Source organism: Oncorhynchus masou, chromosome 10, assembly GCF_036934945.1.
Source record: "Oncorhynchus masou masou isolate Uvic2021 chromosome 10, UVic_Omas_1.1, whole genome shotgun sequence".
Classification (NCBI taxonomy): Eukaryota; Metazoa; Chordata; class Actinopteri; order Salmoniformes; family Salmonidae; genus Oncorhynchus; species Oncorhynchus masou.
In genome coordinates this window covers 35,185,253-35,207,096 of record NC_088221.1, presented here as the reverse complement: position 1 = coordinate 35,207,096, position 21,844 = coordinate 35,185,253, and the positions used below count along the sequence as shown (strand labels likewise).

The following is a 21,844-nucleotide window of genomic DNA, read 5'->3' as shown; positions in this document are numbered from 1 at the left end:
GACCTTTAACACAATGCTCACTTAACCCAGAAGTCAACCTTGCCAATATGTCGGAGGAAACATTGTTCAATTGACGAGCACTATCAGCTTGCAGGTACCCGGCCCGCCACAAGGAGTCGCTAGATGAGCCAAGGAAAACCCACTGACCAAACCCGGATGGTGCATGGCCAGTTGTGTGCTGCTTTATGGTGCTCCTGGTCATAGATCGAACCCCAGGCTGTAGTGGCTCCTCGGAACTTTGATGCAGTGCCTTAGACCGCTGCGCCACCTGGGAGGCCCAACACAGTGCTAACAATGAAACTGGACCCATATACACACTGGCCCAGTCTTAAGTTTAAAATTGTCAGAGTTGATTCAACATTGGAACATTTGCTGTTTAGGATCCGGAACAGGGTATCATACAAATAGCCATATTGACACGGGCCTCCTGGCCTAGTTTGCTAAATGATTTCCTCTTAACATAAGTGAAACAAAGCTTAAGATTTTCCCCAGGTAATCAGGTGTTTTGCCACTATTTTGGCAAGGTGTGATTGCTTCAACTGACACCTATCAAAAGCAATGTGTGTGTGTGTGTGTGTGTGTGTGTGTGTGTGTGTGTGTGTGTGTGTGTTATGCTGTTTGTACAGATGGAGTTGTATGCTTATGTGTGCTATGCAGTGCAATGCAATGTAGAGCGATGTTCCCAGCTCTCTTGTTGTCTGTCTGTCTCCCAGGTAACGGAGACTGCCCTCCCAGGAAGACAGAGAACTCTAGAATGTTGGTGGACCTGTCGGCAAACACACCCAATGGACAGCAGCTCCAGCATCCTAATTCACCCACTGGTGAGTGGTTGCTGAACATATACGTGCACACAAACACACACACGTATGTATAGATGCAGGGAGGAACATACACACACGCACACACCCACACTCAAGAGGATTTTGTGTGTTAAGAGAAACAGTTTATCTTATCAACGCATGTCTTATCTGAAGGGTCTTGCATAGTTCCCTTCCCCTAAATGAACAGAAACAGGAAGAGCTGAGGGTGCTATTCACTATGTGGTAGCTGAAGCAGAAAAGGGAAGCTGTTTCCCGCAGCATCCCCCACTATTAGTACCCTGGTCCCAGAACTGTTTATGCTGGCTTGCCAACTCCTATGGTCATTAATAGTTAATAGGAGTCTGCAAGACCCCACAAACAGATTTGGGGTTCAGGCTAAAGTGTTAAAGAGGGAGAGAGTCTCAGAGGGACACTACAGTGTTAAAGAGTGGGATCGTTCTCACTGACACAGCCTGTGTCATCCTGACCCGGAAGTTGCCTAACACCACTCAGCTTCGACACCATTGTTGTAACATAACACTGACTGACGCTGAATTTCTCTTGAAATTGACCAGTTGTGTCACTACAAAACTACAGAACATGTTTGCTATATGTTTACAATCAAACTATTAGTAAGTTAGAGCATTTTAAATGCTTTTTTCGTTGACTTCAGTTAACTGCCTCGACAGCGCCACTAGCAAAACTATGAGGGTAATGTCAATTACAGTATGAGGGAAATGTAAACTATGTGGGTGATGTAAACTATGAGGTGTTCAAGACACAGACAGCTATGGGTTGGACAGGCACCCAAGCTCAGATTTGCTTTTGATGGCACTTTTCTATTAGCTTGGATAACTAGTTTCTCTTCCTTGTTAACATGACCTATGCTTTGGGAGTTTCTTTCTATATATTTTATTCATCTGAGTTCTATGATACACTGTTGTCACAGCAACCATCTCAAGTACAGCCAGCTGCGACAGCAAAGTGCAGGGCTCGTCATTTTATATATCCCATCTCCCGTACCCCTCGTCTGGGAGGAAAATATGAAAACCAGTAGAGCTCGTCTCGATCTGCTGGTTCCGTGTTGCCAGGATACAGTTCTGGATGATAACCTCAATGTCATGCTGTTAGTAAAACAGGGGCTCCTTCAGGTCAGACAGGGATATAGATAGAAGAGGGAATATTGCTAAAGAAAAGACTGCCATGTTATTTCAGAGATTGTCATGTCATTGCTGACAATAGCAGGAGTCCTGCATTCTATGTGTCCTATGTTGTGAGAAAGATGGATGACATCAAACCTATAGCAATCACCACAGTGGACATTGTTGTCATCCCTAAAGCAAACACCACAGTGGACATTGTTGTCATCCCTAAAGCAATCACCCCACACACTCCCCTTGTGTTTATGGAGTCTATGAGCCTAAGGGGACATGGGTATGAGATGGATATAGGTGTGAGAGGTTTGGGGCTATTGCTTTGTCTCCTTGTGTACACACCCTGTGATCATGGTCAGTCACAAATCACAAACAGCCGTGTCTACAGGATTGCAAGGAGTCACCTTCTGCTCATGTTCAATCTTAAAGGTCCCTGTAGCCTATGTTCAATCATAAAAGTCCCTGTTGCCTATGTTCAATCATAAAGGTCCCTGTTGCCTATGTTCAATCTTAAAAGTTCCTGTTGCCTATGTTCAATGATAAAGGTCCCTGTAGCTTATGTTCAATCTTAAAGATCCCTGTTGCCTATGTTCAATCTTAAAGGTCCCTGTAACCTATGTTCAATCTTAAAGGTCCCTATATTCAAACAAATGCATTGTATGGGAGTGTACAATCTCTGGATCTCTGAATATTATTCTGTGGCTACGTTTGTGTGTGTGTGTGTGTGTGTCTGTCTGTGTGTGTGTGTGTGTGTGTGTGTGTGTGTGTGTGTGTGTGTGTGTGTGTGTGTGTGTGTGTGTGTGTGTGTGTGTGTGTGTGTGTGTGTGTGTGTGTGTGTGTGTGTGTGTGTTGTCAGTCACAGATACTAGGCGTCTTGTGGCAGTAGAAAACCAGCAGAGGCCTTCCTGCCTTTAGTCAGTCAGTCAGCACCCCCCACCCCTCCCCCTCCCCCACATCCCATCCAGCCAGTCTCTAACCCAGCATCAGTCAAGTGGAAAACCTCAGGGGCTCAGCAGCAGCACCTGTTTAGGCTAGGACATTCCCCTCCCCCTCGTCCTTCCTCTTTCATCTTCTTCCTCCCTCCCTCTTCTCCCCAGGGACTGACTGGAACTAGACAAGCCTGTTTCTCATCTCTCCCCCAATAATGTTCAGAGCATGTCACATCACTACACACAGTCCATTTCTGGGAGTAACCAAGTGTATCTTTACATAACATGTTAACTATGTGCATTCCAGAAATTTCAGGTTTAAAAATAGCACTTATAGTTGCTTACAATTAAAATAGTTTAATTGTTAGTCAGATGTGGAGAGTCTCTGTCTCAGGGGGTTTAGCATAAACTTTCCTAATACTGTGAGTATCATTATATCACTTGTTTCACCAGGGGAAATGATATGCAGATTGTATGAAATTATTCCTATCAATGGAGTTAGTCAAAGAGAAAGAGATTTACAAGATGTAAAATCCCAACCTTCAGTTCCCACACCTATTGAGAAACAAGGATGACCCACAAAAATAATCTAATGTAATTAGCCAAAAACCATCAAACAATAACTTGATTGGTCATACTGGTCTCTTCTAGAAAACACAATCAAACAGGAAGATGAGACAGAAGATGAAGGGGACAGGAGGACCACAACAGAGGATATGGGCCAAAGCGGGGAAGAGGGATCGGGTTTGGAGGAGCCCATGATTGACAGCCCAAACAACCTACAGGATGGGGTCCCCGGGTCAGAAGGGTCATCTGACCCAGGAACTCGGCTGCCCAATGGTAAATGTTTCTCTAAAGTTGTTTCCCCTTATGTCCCTTCTATAGTATATAGCCCAAACCGTATGTACGCTATATTGAACACCAATGACCCAATACTCTCTGATGTATCTGAGGATTGTCAATGTTTTACCATTAACATCTAGCATATTGCAAAAACCTGTTAGTTATATATAATACAAAATGGCAGATAATGGATACTTCACGTTGTAGCTCAGTATGAGATATGTATTTTACAGACTAAAGACACATCACTTATCCTATGTTTGAAGAAAATTATAATGCTTGAGTCGGAAATGGCTTATTTTTGTGTCATTGGGTGTGGAGTTGAAAAGCTTTGCTGTGTTCTGGAAGACAATAGTTGAGCCTTAGAATCATTCTCAGGGAAAACATCCCAGGAATCTTCCTCAACCTGTTCCCGAGCCCTTAACTGACACTATTACTGTGCCTCGGTCGTCATAGATTTAGGATCAGATTTTCAATTGTTGGGCTGCAGATCAAGAGCGAATCATCATTATGATAATGATGATGATGATGATGATGACAATGAGAGTGCTATAGTGTAGTTGTGAACCAGGAAAACTATGTACATAGAGACATACAAACACACACTCACCGATGGTAAAACTGGGCACTAAACGTATACAGCACGTTTAGCAATGCAAGACTATAAGACACAATGTAAGACTCTCTAAACCGTCTTCCATCTGAAGACACTTTGACAGCAACGCTTAACATAATCATTTTAACTTATACATATGGTGTGTGCATGTGTGTATGTTTGTCCCTCCTATAACCATACATTTGGTCTGGTTAGGGACGGAAACATTGTAATGATGTACCTACTGTACTGTGTGGTGATAGAAAGAGAGAACGCTGTAGTAGAGACCCAGAGCGAATAGGAACAGAGCTAACACCTCATCTCACCACACTCCATTTCTGGAGATATAAATATCTCTGTCGTTACTACAGTAAGGTCTAGTTCAAATGTATCAATAGTACACAGTGCACATCAGAAACCACACAGCAGTTTGTTTTTCTCTGCACTGAAAATCCTCCTTGAAGTAATATTGGCAACGTTTGTTAGTCTCAGCTAGGGTTTGTTTAGTTGAGGCTGAGGACAAGGTTAGCAATTGACGAGTTTAGGGTTTGTTCACCTCCACAGTCCAGCCATGTATAGGTCCTGTGTAGCTGGTAGAGCATGGCACTTGCAACGCCAGGGTTGTGGGTTTGATTCTTGTGGGGGACTGGTACGAAAAAACAGAAAATTATGAAAATATATTTATTCTACTGTAAGTTTCTCTGGATATGAGAGTCTGCTAAATGACGTACATGTTTTACCATTGAAATGTGTTGATTGTTGTTGGGTCGCTGTGAACCTCAATTTCTGTACTTAAGTTTGTTCAGTCCAAAATCCCAGTGAAAAATGTGGCAACTCAATACTAGGTTGCTGAGTTTCTGTGGTTATTGTGTGTTGCTGATCTGGCACTATGTTAAAGTGGGACTGTGAGTGAAGCAAGCTTGCACTTCCTGTGCCCATTTCAGCTGATAGGCCGTTCCAGTGTAACACTTCCTGTGGCCCTCTCAGGTGATAGGCCGTTCCAGTGTAACCAGTGTGGTGTGTCGTTCACTCAGAAGGGCAACCTGTTGAGACACATCAAACTGCACACGGGGGAGAAGCCCTTCAAATGCCCCTTCTGCAGCTACGCCTGCCGCCGTCGTGACGCACTCACAGGCCACCTACGCACACACTCAGGTCAGCCTTTCTGCCGCCTCTGTTCTTCCTTCTTCTTCCTCCTCATCCTCCTCTTCCTCCTCATCTCTGTGACTCCTTTATTCACCTATTCCCTCTATATTGAGTCATGCTTGCTTTAACTTTTTTTATTCTGGTTACTACTGAGTATCATATCCTGGTTTCAATAAATTCTCAACTTGTCAAATAGTTGATGCTATAGATCAGGCTATAGAACAGGTCTGTCTCAAAGTAACTAAAAGCATGATCTCCTCTGACTTGTGTCTAAGTTTGTGTGAGACAGATTAGCAACAGTCCCCACAAATATCATTGTTTCTCATTGTTGGATGGATGCATCTCTCTGAAGATTTGTTTGCAGACAGACAAGGGCTGTGGTTAGGCACCCAGGACATGATGTTTCTTTCATTCCTATAACCTGCTCAAGTCTCCTCAGAAAGGAACTCTCTGTTCTCTGTAGATATATGGGGAGACTAAAGAAACCCTGTGCTGTGTTGCTCTAACTGTAACTCACTGTCCTAGCTCTGCATCAAAGACCCCTCTCTCTCTGTGGTCTCCACTGCCGTGTCTTTGAGACACAGGACAGATAACAGTGCGCCACCATCTCAAGTGTTGTCCTCCTAGAAGTACTCACATGCAGCTACCCAGAACCAGAGGGTCTCTCTGTCTCTTGTCTGTCTTTCTGTCTGTCTCTTTCATTCTCTTTTGACCTTTTTCTAATTTTCAAATCCTTTTTTAGGCTAAATTCATTCCTCACTCTCCTCCAGTCAGTGTAGGCAGCAAATGAAGGTGTAGTAAGTAGTAGTGCTGTATGAATCCCCTTTCTCCCCTCAGCCTACCTACTATATGAATCCCCCCGGCCCTCAGCCTACCTACTATATGAATCCCCTTTCACCCCTCAGCCTACCTACTATATGAATCCCCTTTCTCCCCTGAGCCTACCTACTATATGAATCCCCTTTCTCCCCTGAGCCTACCTACTATATGAATCCCCTTTCTCCCCTGAGCCTACCTACTATATGAATCCCCTTTCTCCCCTGAGCCTACCTACTATATGAATCCCCTTTCTCCCTGAGCCTACCTACTATATGAATCCCCTTTCTCCCCTCAGCCTACCTACTATATGAATCCCCCCCGGCCCTCAGCCTACCTACTATATGAATCCCCTTTCTCCCCTCAGCCTACCTACTATATGAATCCCCTTTCTCCCCTCAGCCTACCTACTATATGAATCCCCTTTCACCCCTCAGCCTACCTACTATATGAATCCCCTTTCTCCCCTCAGCCTACCTACTATATGAATCCCCTCTGCCCCTCAGCCTACCTACTATATGAATCCCCTTACCTCACCCCCCTCAGCCTACCTACTATATGAATCCCCTTTCAGCCCCTCAGCCTACCTACTATATGAATCCCCTTTCTCCCCTCAGCCTACCTACTATATGACATCCCCTCTTCCCCCTCCCCTTTCTCCCCTCAGCCCCTTTTCTCCCCTCAGCCTACCTACTATATGAATCCCCTTTCTCCCCTCAGCCTACCTACTATATGAATCCCCTTTCTCCCCTCAGCCTACCTACTATATGAATCCCCTTTCTCCCCTCAGCCTACCTACTATATGAATCCCCTTTCTCCCCTCAGCCTACCTACTATATGAATCCCCTTTCTCCCCTCAGCCTACCTACTATATGAATCCCCTTTCTCCCCTCAGCCTACCTACTATATGAATCCCCTTTCTCCCCTCAGCCTACCTACTATATGAATCCCCTTTCTCCCCTCAGCCTACCTACTATATGAATCCCCTTTCTATGAATCCCCTCAGCCTACCTACTATATGAATCCCCTTTCTCCCCTCAGCCTACCTACTATATGAATCCCCTTTCACCCCTCAGCCTACCTACTATATGAATCCCCTTTCTCCCCAGCCTACCTACTATATGAATCCTAGCCTACCTACTATATGAATCCCCTTTCTCCCCTCAGCCTACCTACTATATGAATCCCCTTCTCCCCTCAGCCTACCTACTATATGAATCCCCTTTCGCCCCTCAGTCTACCTACTATATGAATCCCCTCTGCCCCTCAGCCTACCTACTATATGAATCCCCTTTCGCCCCTCAGCCTACCTACTATATGAATCCCCTTTCTCCCCTGAGCCTACCTACTATATGAATCCCCTTTCTCCCCTCAGCCTACCTACTATATGAATCCCCCCGCCCTCAGCCTACCTACTATATGAATCCCCTTTCTCCCCTCAGCCTACCTACTATATGAATCCCCCCCGGCCCTCAGCCTACCTACTATATGAATCCCCTTTCTCCCCTCAGCCTACCTACTATATGAATCCCCTTTCTCCCCTCAGCCTACCTACTATATGAATCCCCTCTCCCCTCAGCCTACCTACTATATGAATCCCCTTTCTCCCCTCAGCCTACCTACTATATGAATCCCCTTTCTCCCCTCAGCCTACCTACTATATGAATCCCCTTTCTCCCCTCAGCCTACCTACTATATGAATCCCCTTTCTCCCCTCAGCCTACCTACTATATGAATCCCCTTTCCCCTCAGCCACCTACTATATGAATCCCCTTTCTCCCCTCAGCCTACCTACTATATGAATCCCCTTTCTCCCCTCAGCCTACCTACTATATGAATCCCCTTTCTCCCCTGAGCCCCTACAGCCTACCTACTATATGAATCCCCTTTCTCCCCTCAGCCTACCTACTATATGAATCCCCTCTATATGAATCCCCTCAGCCTACCTACTATATGAATCCCCTCCCCTCAGCCCCTACATATGAATCCTACCTACTATATGAATCCCCTTTCTCCCCTCAGCCTACCTACTATATGAATCCCCTTTCTCCCTCAGCCTACCTACTATATGAATTCCCTTTCTCCCCTCAGCCTACCTACTATATGAATCTCCTTTCTCCCCTCAGCCTACCTACTATATGAATCCCCTTTCTCCCCTGAGCCTACCTACTATATGAATCCCCTCTTCCCTCAGCCCCTACTCAGCCTACCTACTATATGAATCCCCCCGGCCCTCAGCCTACCTACTATATGAATCCCCTTTCTCCCCTCAGCCTACCTACTATATGAATCCCCCCGGCCCTTTCTCCCCTCAGCCTACCTACTATATGAATCCCCTTTCAGCCTACCTACTATATGAATCCCCTCAGCCTACCTACTATATGAATCCCCTTTCTCCCCCTCAGCCTACCTACTATATGAATCCCCTTTCTCCCCTCAGCCTACCTACTATATGAATCCCCTTTCTCCCCTCAGCCTACCTACTATATGAATCCCCTTTCTCCCTCTCAGCCCCTCAGCCTACCTACCTATATGAATCCCCTTTCTCCCCCTCAGCCTACCTACTATATGAATCCCCTTTCGCCCCTCAGCCTACCTACTATATGAATCCCCTTTCACCCCTCAGCCTACCTACTATATGAATCCCCTCTCCCCCTCAGCCTACCTACTATATGAATCCCCTTTCTCCCCCTCAGCCTACCTACTACCCCTACCCCTCAGCCTACCTACTACATGAATCCCCTCTGCCCCTCAGCCTACCTACTATATGAATCCCCTTTCTCCCCTCAGCCTACCTACTATATGAATCCCCTTTCTCCCCTCAGCCTACCTACTATATGAATCCCCTCTGCCCCTCAGCCTACCTACTATATGAATCCCCTTTCTCCCCTCAGCCTACCTACTATATGAATCCCCTTTCTCCCTCAGCCTACCTACTATATGAATCCCCTTTCTCCCCTCAGCCTACCTACTATATGAATCCCCTTTCTCCCCTCAGCCTACCTACTATATGAATCCCCTTTCTGGCCCTCAGCCTACCTACTATATGAATCCCCCCCCAGCCCTCAGCCTACCTACTATATGAATCCCCTCCCCTCAGCCTACCTACTACATGAATCCCCTTTCTCCCCTCAGCCTACCTACTATATGAATCCCCTTTCTCCCCTCAGCCTACCTACTACATGAATCCCCTTTCTCCCCTCAGCCTACCTACTATATGAATCCCCTTTCTCCCCCTCAGCCTACCTACTATATGAATCCCCTTTCTCCCCTCAGCCTACCTACTACATGAATCCCCCCTGCCCCTCAGCCTACCTACAGTACTATATGAATCCCCTCTGGCCTTCAGCCTACCTAGCCTACCTACTACAGTACTGAATCCCCTCTGGCCCTCAGCCTACCTACTATATGAATCCCCTCTGCCCCTCAGCCTACCTACTATTTGAATCCCCTTTCTCCCCTCAGCCTACCTACTATTTGAATCCTGTCTCCCCCTCAGCCTACCTACTATGAATCCCCTCTGGCCCTCAGCCTACCTACTACATGAATCCCCTCTGGCCCTCAGCCTACCTACTATATGAATCCCCTTTCACCCCTCAGCCTACCTACTATATGAATCCCCTTTCTCCCCTCAGCCTACCTACAGAATCCTACCTACCCCTCAGCCTACCTACTATATGAATCCCCACCCCTCAGCCTACCTACTATATGAATCCCTTTCTCCCCCTGAGCCTACCTACTATATGAATCCCCTTTCACCCCCTCAGCCTACCTACTATATGAATCCCCTTTCACCCCTCAGCCTACCTACTATATGAATCCTCTGGCCCTCTGCCTACCTACTATATGAATCCCCTTTCACCCCTCAGAATCCTCCTACCTACATGAATCCTTCCTCAGCCTACCTACTATATGAATCCCCTCCGCCCCTCAACCTACTTACCACACAACCTGAGCGTTGAATGGAATGTTAGGCACTCTTCTGTGGCATACGGAGTAGGTTCGCATGCCGTTCTCTTACGTACAAGGCTGTTGTTGAAAGGGCTCCTCTCCCTTCTCCTCTCTCTCTCTCTCTGTTCCTCCCTGCCCCCTGGGAGACACAGGTGAAGAGATTGAGAGGGTAAGAGACAGAGACAGAGAAACACAGAGAGAGAGAGACAGTGACAATGGATTGTACAATCAAAATCAAATCAAATTAAATTATATTATATTAGTCACATACACATGGCTAGCAGATGTTAATGCGAGTGTAGGGAAATGCTTGTGCTTTTAGTACAGACAATGCAGTAATATCTTACAAATAATGTACAAGAATATGTACATATAAATATATGGATGAGCGATGGCCGTGCGGCGCAGGCAAGATGCTGTAGATGGTATAGAGTACAGTATATACATATGAGATGAGTAATGTAGGATATGTAGACATTATTAAAGTGTTGTTTCTTAACGTGACTAGTGATACCTTTATTAAGTCCATTTATTAAAGTGGCCAGAGATTTGAGTCTGTATGTTGGCAGCATCCTCTCTATGTTAGTATCTCGGTCCCAGCTTTGATGCACCTGTACTGACCTCGCCTTCTGGATGATAGCGGGGTGAACAGTCAGTGGCTCGGGTGGTTGTTGTCCTTGATGATCTTTTTGACCTTCCTGTGACATTGGGTGCTGTATGTGTCACAGATTGGCACTGCATGGATTGTGTTGTACAGTATCTGAAACCATCACAAACACATTGTTGAATGGCAATATGAAATCATTCCTAGAATTGCTGTGAAAATGTGTAGTGTGCATGTGATTGGTTGTTCTTGTAGGTGTTTTAGATGCTACATGGAGAGCTATGGGGTCACTCATTTCTGACATTATACGAGACAATAAAAGGTTTCCGAGACAAGAAACAATAGGTTCCTGTTTGTCACCCAAATAGATGACTGAGTCTAAAGGCTGGGAGCGTTGAGGTCTATTTGCATGTCCAAGAATAGCTGCTGAAAGCGGGATTTTGGTGATACATCCAACATCTGCAAAAGGCCACGTGGGGGAGGTTGTGTAAATGAAGTGTGTGTGTGTGTGTTGCCTATTCCAACATGAAAGTGTAACTGCCCATTGCGGCTGGCAGCTGGTGACAGTTCGCAGGCGCTTTGGCCTCGATCATTGGAGCAGACAGACAGTTCAGAGTGTTTTTCCATTACCGTGACATTATATTACTTTAGTTGGTAGAACATTGTATTCTTATAATGCAGGGTAGTGGGTTTGATTCCCAAGACCGCCCAGACGTTAAATGTATGCACGCGTGACTGTAAGTGGCTTTAGATAAAAGTATCTTCGTTATCAGACTGAAACATGTTATTCCCACAGTAACAGGTCAGGTAGTTTCTAGTGACGTAGTCACCTCTGCTATACATTTTATCACGTCAACTGCTCCTATTTTGGGCCAGAGTCTGGGTCACTGGTGGGTGTTGTCTAGACCGCCAACTCATTGTGAATTTATTCATTCATTCATTCATTCATTCATTCATCAATGAGTAATTAATTCATGAATGAATGAATGAAGTAGAATTAATAAATTAATGAGGAAAGATTGGAAGGAAGGAAGGAAGGAAGGAAGGAAGGAAGGAAGGAAGGAAGGAAGGAAGGAAGGAAGGAAGGAAGGAAGGAAGGATCAATGGATGGATCTTCTCTGTGGGAAAGCTAGGTGAGGTTTTGGCCTGTCTCACCAGCATAAACCCCATCTGAATGGAACTGGCAGCATGAATCACTTCCCACCTCCAGCTGCTGAGGAGAAACACATGCGTTGTTTAGGTCTAATGTTGGAGTTATTTTCCTCCCAGTTGTTGGCGTATGAAAGGGACAAGTCTGTATTGGAGAGTCTGGTTTGTGTGAGGGATCCTACTAGCTGTGGAGCATAATTACTCCATAGTGCATCATAGCCCTCCTCTATTTTCTGTCTTCTCCATGGGCTCTGTTTGTTTACTACAACCTCCTACAGCAGTGTTGCTCAACTCCAGACCTCCAGTACACCCAACAGCACACATTTGTGTTTTAGCCCCGGACCAACTCACCTGATTGAAGTCATTGAGGGCTTGATGATTAGTAGACAAGTTGAATCAGGTGTGCTTGTCTCGGGCTACAACCAAAAGGTGTACTATTGGGCGTACTCGAGGACTGGAGTTGGGAACACTGTCCTAGAAAGTTCACATAGACTCTGTTCTCCACAGGTTCCATGCGTTTACTACAACCTCCTAGAGAGTTCACATACTGTAGATTTGCGTCACCACAAAAATGCTTTGGACCATGCCCACTCTCTGTCTCTGTCCATCCACCTGTCTATTAAAATAATATTTTGTTATTTTGATATAATTTCTCTCGTTTAGTGGGCAAACCACACAAGTGCAACTACTGTGGGCGGAGCTACAAACAGAGGATTTCATTGGAGGAGCATAAAGAGCGTTGCCATAACTACCTTCAGAGTGTTGCCATGGATCCCACCTCCATCACCGGACCTTATCCAGGTGAGTGTCAATGTCCTGCTCTGGTACAGAGACGTGCTATATGGTACAGCACTGTTGATGGTATAGATGTGGAAACATCTGCTTTGTTTGTCACTTTTCTGCACCTTGCACCTTCTCTTTTTATAAATGATCATTCAAGCATGAAGTTCAATTGAAGACCAATTGTATTTCTCTGCCTCCTTATTGTAGAGTAAGTGCGAGTACCCTGTAAACTCTACTTAGTTATTTGACAGTCATACACCAGCCACCTACTACCTACAAGCGTTGGTGCAGACTTTAATTCTGCTTATCCACGCACACACACACACACACACACACACACACACACACACACACACACACACACACACACACACACACACACACACACACACACACACACACACTCCTCTGACCCCTAGGTGAGGTCCCTAAAGAGCAGAGGCCCCTGGCCGAGGCTGTTGCCAGGGCAACCTTCGACCGACCACCAGTCATCGAGAGACTGCAGAGTAACATGGGGAAGAGGAAGAGCACCACCCCACAAAAGTTTGTGGGTAAGAATCATTACATCATTTCCTGTGATGGGGAGCACAATGATGTGTTGACCCCAAGGATCACTAACTCACAATTACTCATATAAGCTTATATAATTATCGTATTTAAATGACAATACATCATTTCATTTTTCTTTACAATCACTATTTGAAATATTTCAGTGTTTGATAAATATTCATTTGTTATTAAAGGTAGACTCAGCAAAATTACGTTACCACGAGCAGCACCGGAGATATTGAGATGAGTGAGATGCAACACTTCGCTCTCACACAGTCACACACAGTGTCTGTGCATGCGCATGGGTGTTTCATGCTGTTACAGCATGATGGCCAGGGCACCAAAACAGCTGAGAAGTTCAGCCTCTCACGTCAACACTCTTAGTTGTTACAGAAATTGACCCACCATATTGTTTACATTTTGCATCTACCTCATATCACTGAGTATTTTGTGGGGTATTTAGTTAATTCCATTTTTTGATTGAATTTTACCTGTTAGGTTAAATTCAGTTTACAGTTTTGATTTTTTATGTTCAGTTTGACCGAACTGTTACAGGATGAGTTTATGCATGCAAAAAAGGGAATTGCGTGCCTGGGCAGAGGTTTAGCAACACAAATATTACCTTGATTTAACGGTAGAAATGAACACACTAATCACAGATTTCAGCCTTTTCGATTGTTTTAGGTTTCAGATCCATTGGTCTTATTCACTGTATTTCTACATTCAATTACAATCGATACTTATCATCAAAAACATTATTTTTCTTTGTATTACGAAACAGTTGTAAACATTTAGTGGGGATATTAGCGTTGAACACAATGATTTTGTTTGTGAGGTATACTTCACTGCACTATTAGATAGAGCGAGACACAGAGAGCGGATGAGAGAGACGAGGGCATGTTTTTCACTCTGTGGTTTGTTACACCTGTATCTCTGCCATAACTCTTATCGAGAGAGGGGCAAAACAGCTCACCGCATCCCTGTTCTGGAAGGGTTAAACAGTGCATTCAGATAGATGGGGATTTCCACTATTAAACACAAAACCTCTGAGATAATGCAATAAGAAAAACAAGAAAATAATGCTTAGCTTCTCAAAAGGGAAAAGGTTCAACAGACACTCATATTCGTATACTACAGTATATATTTACACTTGTATGTATAGTTTCATTGTGGTAATATGTATTCTGTGCTCTGTGCAGGTGAGAAGATGATGAGTTACAGTTACCCAGAGATGAGCTATGACATGAGTCTGAAGTATGAGAAGGAGGCAGAGCTGATGCAGGCTCACATGATGGACCAGGCTATCAACAATGCCATCTCTTACCTGGGCTCTGACTCCCTGAGACCTCTGGTCCACCACCCCCATCCGCACCACACGGTCCACACCCATCCCTCTCAATGGCTGAGGTGGTAAACATGGGCAACCCCCTCTTCCACCACGTCTACCCCCTGGAACCAGGGCCAGGGCACCGTATGGACAGACCAAGCAGCCGGGACGCCCCACCTCATCCTTCACCTCTGCACCCTCCTCTTCCTGACTTTACTCCCTCGTCCAACGGGCCCATCGCCCTCACCAGACCCAAGCAGCACCAGCTCCAGGGTACCAGAGAGGAGAGAGAGTGTCCTAGCAACAGTGGGCTGGACTCTGCCGAATCTACACGGAGCAGCCCACAGGAGAGGCTGGGTTACTACAGGAACCACCGAAACAACCCCCACCCCCGACCCAGGTCCAGACCCAGCCCAGCCAATGGCGGGAGAGAGGAGGGGCAAGGTGGGGCTGAGATGGGTGGGGTGGGGTTGACAGCGGAGGTGGTCCGGGGAGAGGCGGCAGAGACGAGTCGGGACGGGGTGCGTGTGTTTGGGCGAGAAGGCCGGGAGGTGAGGGTGTTCCAGTGTGAGCACTGCTGTGTTCTCTTCCTGGACCACGTTATGTACACCATCCACATGGGCTGTCATGGTTACAGGGACCCGCTGGAGTGCAACATCTGTGGCCACCACAGTAAGGACCGCTACGAGTTCTCATCTCACATCGTCCGCGGGGAACACACCTCCCAGTAGAGGGCTGGACAAGACAGGAGCCATCCCTCCCCATCCCCACCCCAGGACTGTGATGTGGAACTAACTGTGTGTGATCAATGCATCGAACCAAGGCAGAGAAAACTATCTAACATTTGCTGCAGCATAATGATACTGACTATATAATTCCAAACAAATATATGAAGGTCTGGGCCAAATACACATTTTCATTTTTTAAGGTGTTTTGAAGATTGTTGAGATATGCATCTGAAGTGAGGGACTTCTTCGTGTGGGAAAAAGAGGACAAAGAACAAGTACACCTATTCAGTTTTGTTGTGGTCTGTCTCTGAGATTGTCAAAGAGCAACTAATACTGTGAGTAGTTATATTATAGTTTTATAAGTCGTTTCACTGTCCTTGTCTTGGATACTGTATTGTTGCACTTGTTTGCTGCAACACAGACTGCCATGGAAGAGCTCAACTTGTCAAGGGGCTTTCCCTGACTCCACCACCCAAACCATTTCATGCAATACACATCTCCTCTGTCTTATGTCAAAAGCCTTGCTAACTGCAAACTGCTCAGACATGTTGTCACACCAGCCACATTAGAGAGGGAGAGAGAGAAGAGCGAGTGAGAGGGAGAGAGAGAGAGAGAGAGAGAGAGAGAGAGAGAGAGAGAGAGAGAAGAGCGAGAGAGGGGAGAGAGAGAGAGAGAGAGAGAAGAGAGAGAGAGAGAGAGAGAGAGAGAGAGAGAGAGAGAGAGAGAGGAGAGAGAGAGAGCGAGAGAGAGGAGAGAGAGAGAGAGAGCGAGAGAGGGAGAGAGAGAGAGAAGAGCGAGTGAGAGGGAGAGAGAGAGAAGAGCGAGAGAGAGGGAGAGAGAGAGAGAGAGAGAGAGAGAGAGAGGAGAGAGAGAGAGAGAGAGAGAGAGAGAGAGAGAGAGAGAAGAGAGAGAGAGAGAGAGAGGGAGAGAGAGAGAGAGAGAGAGAGAGAGAGAGAGAAGAGCGAGTGAGAGAGAGAGAGAGAGAGAGAGAGAGAGAGAGAGAGAAGAGCGAGTGAGAGAGAGAAGAGCGAGTGAGAGGGAGAGAGAGAGAGAGAGAGAGAGAGAGAGAGAGAGAAGAGAGAGAGAGAGAGAGAGAGAGAGAGAGAGAGAGAAAGAGAGAGAGAGAGAGAGAAGAGCGAGTGAGAGGGAGAGAGAGAGAGAGAGAGAGAGAGAGGAGAGAGAGAGAGAGAGAGAGAGAGAGAGAGAGAGAGAGAGAGAGAGAGAGAGGGAGAGAGAGAAGAGCGAGTGAGAGGGAGAGAGAGAGAGAGAGAGAGAACGAGAAAGAGAGAAAGAAAGAAAATAAAAGAGAAAGAGAGAGAGACTTACTCAGACATTGATTTACTTTTCCAGACATTGTATACAAATGTGTTATTAAAGTTTTGTTCATTACACTAGCTAACTATCTGCTGTCCTTAGAACAGTTCCTTTAACCTTATCAGTTCCACAACCCTTCACAGAGGAAAGGAAAAGCACTGCACTGCAACCTGCCTCCCTAAACCTGTTCTTGCACTAGCAGCCTGATGCCTTGAGGGATGTGGAGGAATGGATGAGGCACTCCCTGGTTCAATAGCAACTTCACATATCTTTCTCGCAACTTGCCTTTTATTCCACTCATGTGTCTTTAGTGAACAGGCTGCTTTCTGCAGATTACATGTCAGTGCATGTACTCCACAGTACTCCAGGGTTGGGATCAATACCATTTCAATTCAGTCAATGAAAAAAAGCAATGAGGAAAATTGGCATTGGAATTTGGAATTTACTTTTTTTGTTGATAGAATTCAAATAGAATTGATCCGAACTTTGCTGTACAGTGGATATGAATGATGTGGAAAGCATTTAGCCCAGTACAAATGGCAATGCACTTTAAACTGATACACTGCTACTGTCAAGTAGACAGAAAGCAGTGTGGTTTAGAGTTTACGAAGAGCCTTTTTAGAAGGATAATGCCAATGAAGGAAGATGGCACTGATTTGGATCAAATATGATAATCTAGGTGCACTTGGACAAATGCATAAGACAATGTACATACTGCTCTTTAGATAACTCATATTTTGCTGGCAAAATATGTAATGTCGCTGTTGTTCTGTTTATTTTGCAGCGTATACCATATTTTGAATTGACACTGTCTTTTGTCTTGATAGTCTTTGGCCATTGGAATGGCCCTATGTATATGGCCAGGAACAGTTCACTGTTCAATTCAAACTTCTGCTCTCCTGCCTGGTCTATGTAACCTTCCTGGTCAAAGTAGCAGCTTATTTCTGTTTAGATGACAGCGACGTGGACAAATGATATATCTACTCATAGTGCAACGGACATACGGTACTTCTATTGCAACAGCTTATTGTTACTGTAAAGTATAGGCAATAGTATCTGTTTACACTTTTTAGTTGTTGTAGTATCTCATATACTATTGTACATTGTACATTCCCACACTGCATTATTCTTATTAAATAAGCGCCCCTATTTTTGTATTTAATCACACCTTTATCTTTGATAACATATATTTCTATAGGTGTTCTAATGCAACGGTATAGGCCTATTCTATGTTATAATTGTCTTAAATCTATTGTATGTCTGCCTATTTTCTTTGTCTAAACAAATCCACAAACATAACAGCTCGCTATGAAGCAAGCATGATGCAAAGAAATCATTTTTAGAGATGTTTTTTAGAATATACAGCACCAGCCAAAAGTTTTGACACACCTACTCAATTAAGGGTTTTTCTTTATTTGTACTATTTTCTACATTGTAGAATAATAGTGAAGACATCAAAACTATGAAATAACACATATGGAATCATTTAGTAAAAACAATTCTAAATATATTTTATATTTGTGATCCTTCAAAGTAGCCACCCTTTGCCTTGATGACAGCTTTGCACACTCTTGACATTCTCTCAACCAACTTCAACTGGAATGCTTTTCCAACAGTCTTGAAGGAGTTCCCACATATGCTGAGCACTTGGCTACTTTTCCTTCACTGCGGTCTAACTCATCCCAAACCATCTCAATTGGGTTTAAGTCGGGTGATTGTGGAGGCCGGGTCATCTGATGCAGCACTCCATCACTCTCCTTCTTGGTCAAATAGCCCTTAAACAGCGTGGATGTGTGTTGTGTCAAAAACAAATGATAGTCCCACTAAGCACAAACCAGATGGGATGGCATATCATTGCAGAATGCAGAGTGTGCCTTGAATTCTAAATATATCACCAACATTGTCACCAGCAAAGCACCCACACACCTTCACACCTCTTCTTCCATGCTTCACGGTGGGAACCACACATGTGGAGATCATCTGTTCAGATACTCTTGAGCCGGTTGGAACCAAAAATCTCAAATTAGGACTCATCAGACCAAAGGACAGATTTCCACCGGTCTAATGTCCATTGCCTATGTTTCTTGGCCCAAGCAAGTATCTTCTTATTATTGGTGTACTTTAGTAGTGGTTTCTTTGGAGCCATTTGACCATGAAGGCCTGATTCACTCAGTCTCCTCTGAACAGTTGATGTTGGGATGTGTCTGTTACTTGAACTCTGTGAAGTATTTATTTGGGCTGCAATTTCTGAGACTGGTAACTCGAATGAATGTATCCTCTGCAACAGAGGTTACTCTGGGTCTTTTTTTCCTGTGGTGGTCCTCATCATAGCGCTTGATGGTTTTTAAGACTGCACTTTAAGAAACTTTCAAAGTTCTTGACATTTTCTGGATTGACTGACCTACATGTCCGAAAGTAATGATGTTTTTCTTTGTTCATTTGAGCTGTTTTTGCCATAATATGGACTTGGTTTTTTACCAAATAGGGCAATCTTCTGTATACCACCCTTACCGTGTCACAACACAACTGATTGGCTCAAACACATTAAGAAGGAAAGACTTTAAAAAAAATGTATGTTCAACAAGGCACACCTCTTATCCTCATGAATCTGGTTGAGATAATGCCGATAGTGTGCTAAGCTGTCATCTATGCAAAAGGTGGCTACTTTGAAGAATCTCAAATCTCAAATATATGTAGAATTGTTTAACACTTTCTTGGTTACTACATGATTACATACATGTTATTTCATAGTTTTGATGTCTTCACTACTATTCTACAATGTAGAAAATAGTTTTAAAAAATAAAGAAAATCCTCCAATGAGTTGGAGTGTCCAAATTTCTGACTGGTACTGTATGTAAAACATATGTCATACCACCTGTAGTAAAGAGCACACAATTGCTTTACCCTCTCTTACAAAAACATTTATGCAGAGTATAAATATAACATACATGATATGTTATATTTGTCCCTGTAGATAATCTGTTTTGTATTCTGTTTTATTCTCTCCTTCCAAAAGCATCGATGTGTGCAGAAAGTGCTTTGGCAACTCCCCCATTGAGAAAGACAGTCACCAAGATCAGACTTTTGAAGAAGTATCTATTTAACAAAAAGTTACTGGGAAGAAAAAAATACAGATGATTGTTTTTGAATGTGAACTCGATAGTGTATATAGTTAAATGTCTTTTTAATTCACCTGCAGCTTTTACTGTGTGTATATGTAGAGGCCTTAGCTCAAAGTGCTTGTTTCTGGACCGACCGCTGTTGTACGAGCCGTCTTACCTCTGTTTGTACAACCTTGTTAAAGAGTGAGAAACATAAAGTTGAAGCATCATGTGTAAATATATCTGTAGGCCATAGCCTATATATGAACTTCTATGAGCCTATATGAACACAAAGAAGAAGTGACATTATTGACAGACTCCACACTCCTAGATGAAGAGCATACTTGAAATGGAATTAGTGACGCTCCTGATTGTGCTACATTTTTATACTTACTAAAAACAGAGCTAGATTTATATTTTTCTTGGTAAATGTAAAATATGAATAGTTTTGTGAAAATTACATGCTTTTTTATTATTCTTAAGCGCAAACCAACAAAACTGGTAAAAGACGGTTACTGTGTATTGTTGTATACATATTATATATGGTGTTTATTTTGGCACTATGAAAATGGGTTAGGAATGTGCACCTATATATTTGTTGTAATGATTATCATGTGGGGTACTCAGGTATTTATCTTCTATGTACTTCTACTTTTGTATTTCTTAAAATACATATTGAAATACATATTTTTTTAATGAACTAAATTTAAAAAATAATCATTTGGGATATTGCTTTCATTGATAGGTTCATCTCTGAAATTGGTGAATTTTGTGACGTTACAAATGCTTCAAATTAAAATACCTGAAGAGAATATTGAGGTATTACCAAAACCAATGTTGCTACTGAAGTTTGCTTCCAATATCATTGAAATGAAATGAAGATACTGTGCTGTAAATAGCAAAATATTTGTTTATGACATGAGCTTTCCACTATTAAATTATAGATTGTTTTGTATGGATGTCAAGTGTGATGAAACAAGTTATTACCAGTTTGTATGGTGAAAGATAACCGCACACAATCTATGTATCCTAACACCTTAACCCATAAGAGCCTAAGACCCATGAAGCATTAAAAAAAATCCAAAAACAAATTATTTGATGAAAAAAGTGTTTTGGCCTTTATATATATATATATATATATATATATATATATATATATATATATATATATATATATATATATATATATATATATATATATATATATATATGTATATATATGTATTTAACCCCTTATTTTTACAACTTGTTTCATTTGGCACTAAACAGTCTCCTTATATACTTACATCCATTTCTTCAACTGGTACCATGGTACGTTCAGATGAGTCTTGTGGGGCCTGTGAGGCGTCTTGTGAGGCGACCTAGAGCAAAGCAACCAAGGTGTCCGTGTCAGTGAGAGTCTCACCTTTGCAGATAGGAGTGGGATTAGTATATAGCCCAAACCTTTAGGAAAGGGAAAGACAGAAGTTGGCAGATAAGCTGTACTGACTTCAGACCAGTCCCAAGACGCTGGGGGTCGCAGAGAAAGACGGAGAACACCAGCGTGTTAATGAGAGTCTCATGGAAACATTATTAATGTGATTCGTGTTCCATTATTAAAGTGACCAGTGAGTACAAGTCTATGTTCATAGGGCAGCAGCCTCTAAGGTGTAGGGTTGAGTAACTGGTTGGTAGCTGGCTAGTGATGGCTATTTAACAGTCTGATGGCCTTGAGACAGAAGCTGATTTTTAGTCTCTCGGACCCAGCTTTGATGTACCTGTACTGACCTCGCCTTCTGGATGATAAGGGGGTGAGCAGGCCCTGGCTCAGGTGGTTGATGTCCTTGATGATCTGTTTGACCTTCCTGTGACATCTGGGGCTGTAGTTGTCCTGGAGGGCAGGCAGTGTGTCCCCAGTGATGCTCTGGGCTGACCACACCACCCTCTGGAGAGCCCTGCGGTTGCGGACAATGCAGGTGCCTTGCCAGGAGGTGATACAGCCTGACAGGATTCTCTCAATTGCGCATCTGTAAAGGTTTGTGAGGGTTTGTGAGGGCCAAGACAAATTTCTTCAG

At 43.9% G+C, this 21,844-nt stretch overlaps 1 protein-coding gene across 1 annotated transcript in view; it reads left to right on the top strand.

Annotated features, from left to right (window-relative positions):
* The window catches only part of LOC135547569 (zinc finger protein Helios-like), a 28,133-nt gene extending 12,108 nt beyond the window's left edge, over window positions 1–16,025 (top strand). Inside the window, 7 exon segments of the mRNA XM_064976683.1 lie at window positions 714–821; window positions 3,535–3,723; window positions 5,309–5,476; window positions 12,651–12,788; window positions 13,190–13,321; window positions 14,519–14,697; window positions 14,700–16,025. Coding sequence (XP_064832755.1) covers window positions 714–821; window positions 3,535–3,723; window positions 5,309–5,476; window positions 12,651–12,788; window positions 13,190–13,321; window positions 14,519–14,697; window positions 14,700–15,377 — 1,592 coding nt within the window. The 3' untranslated portion in view covers window positions 15,378–16,025.
* The last annotated feature ends 5,819 nt before the right edge of the window (window positions 16,026–21,844 follow it).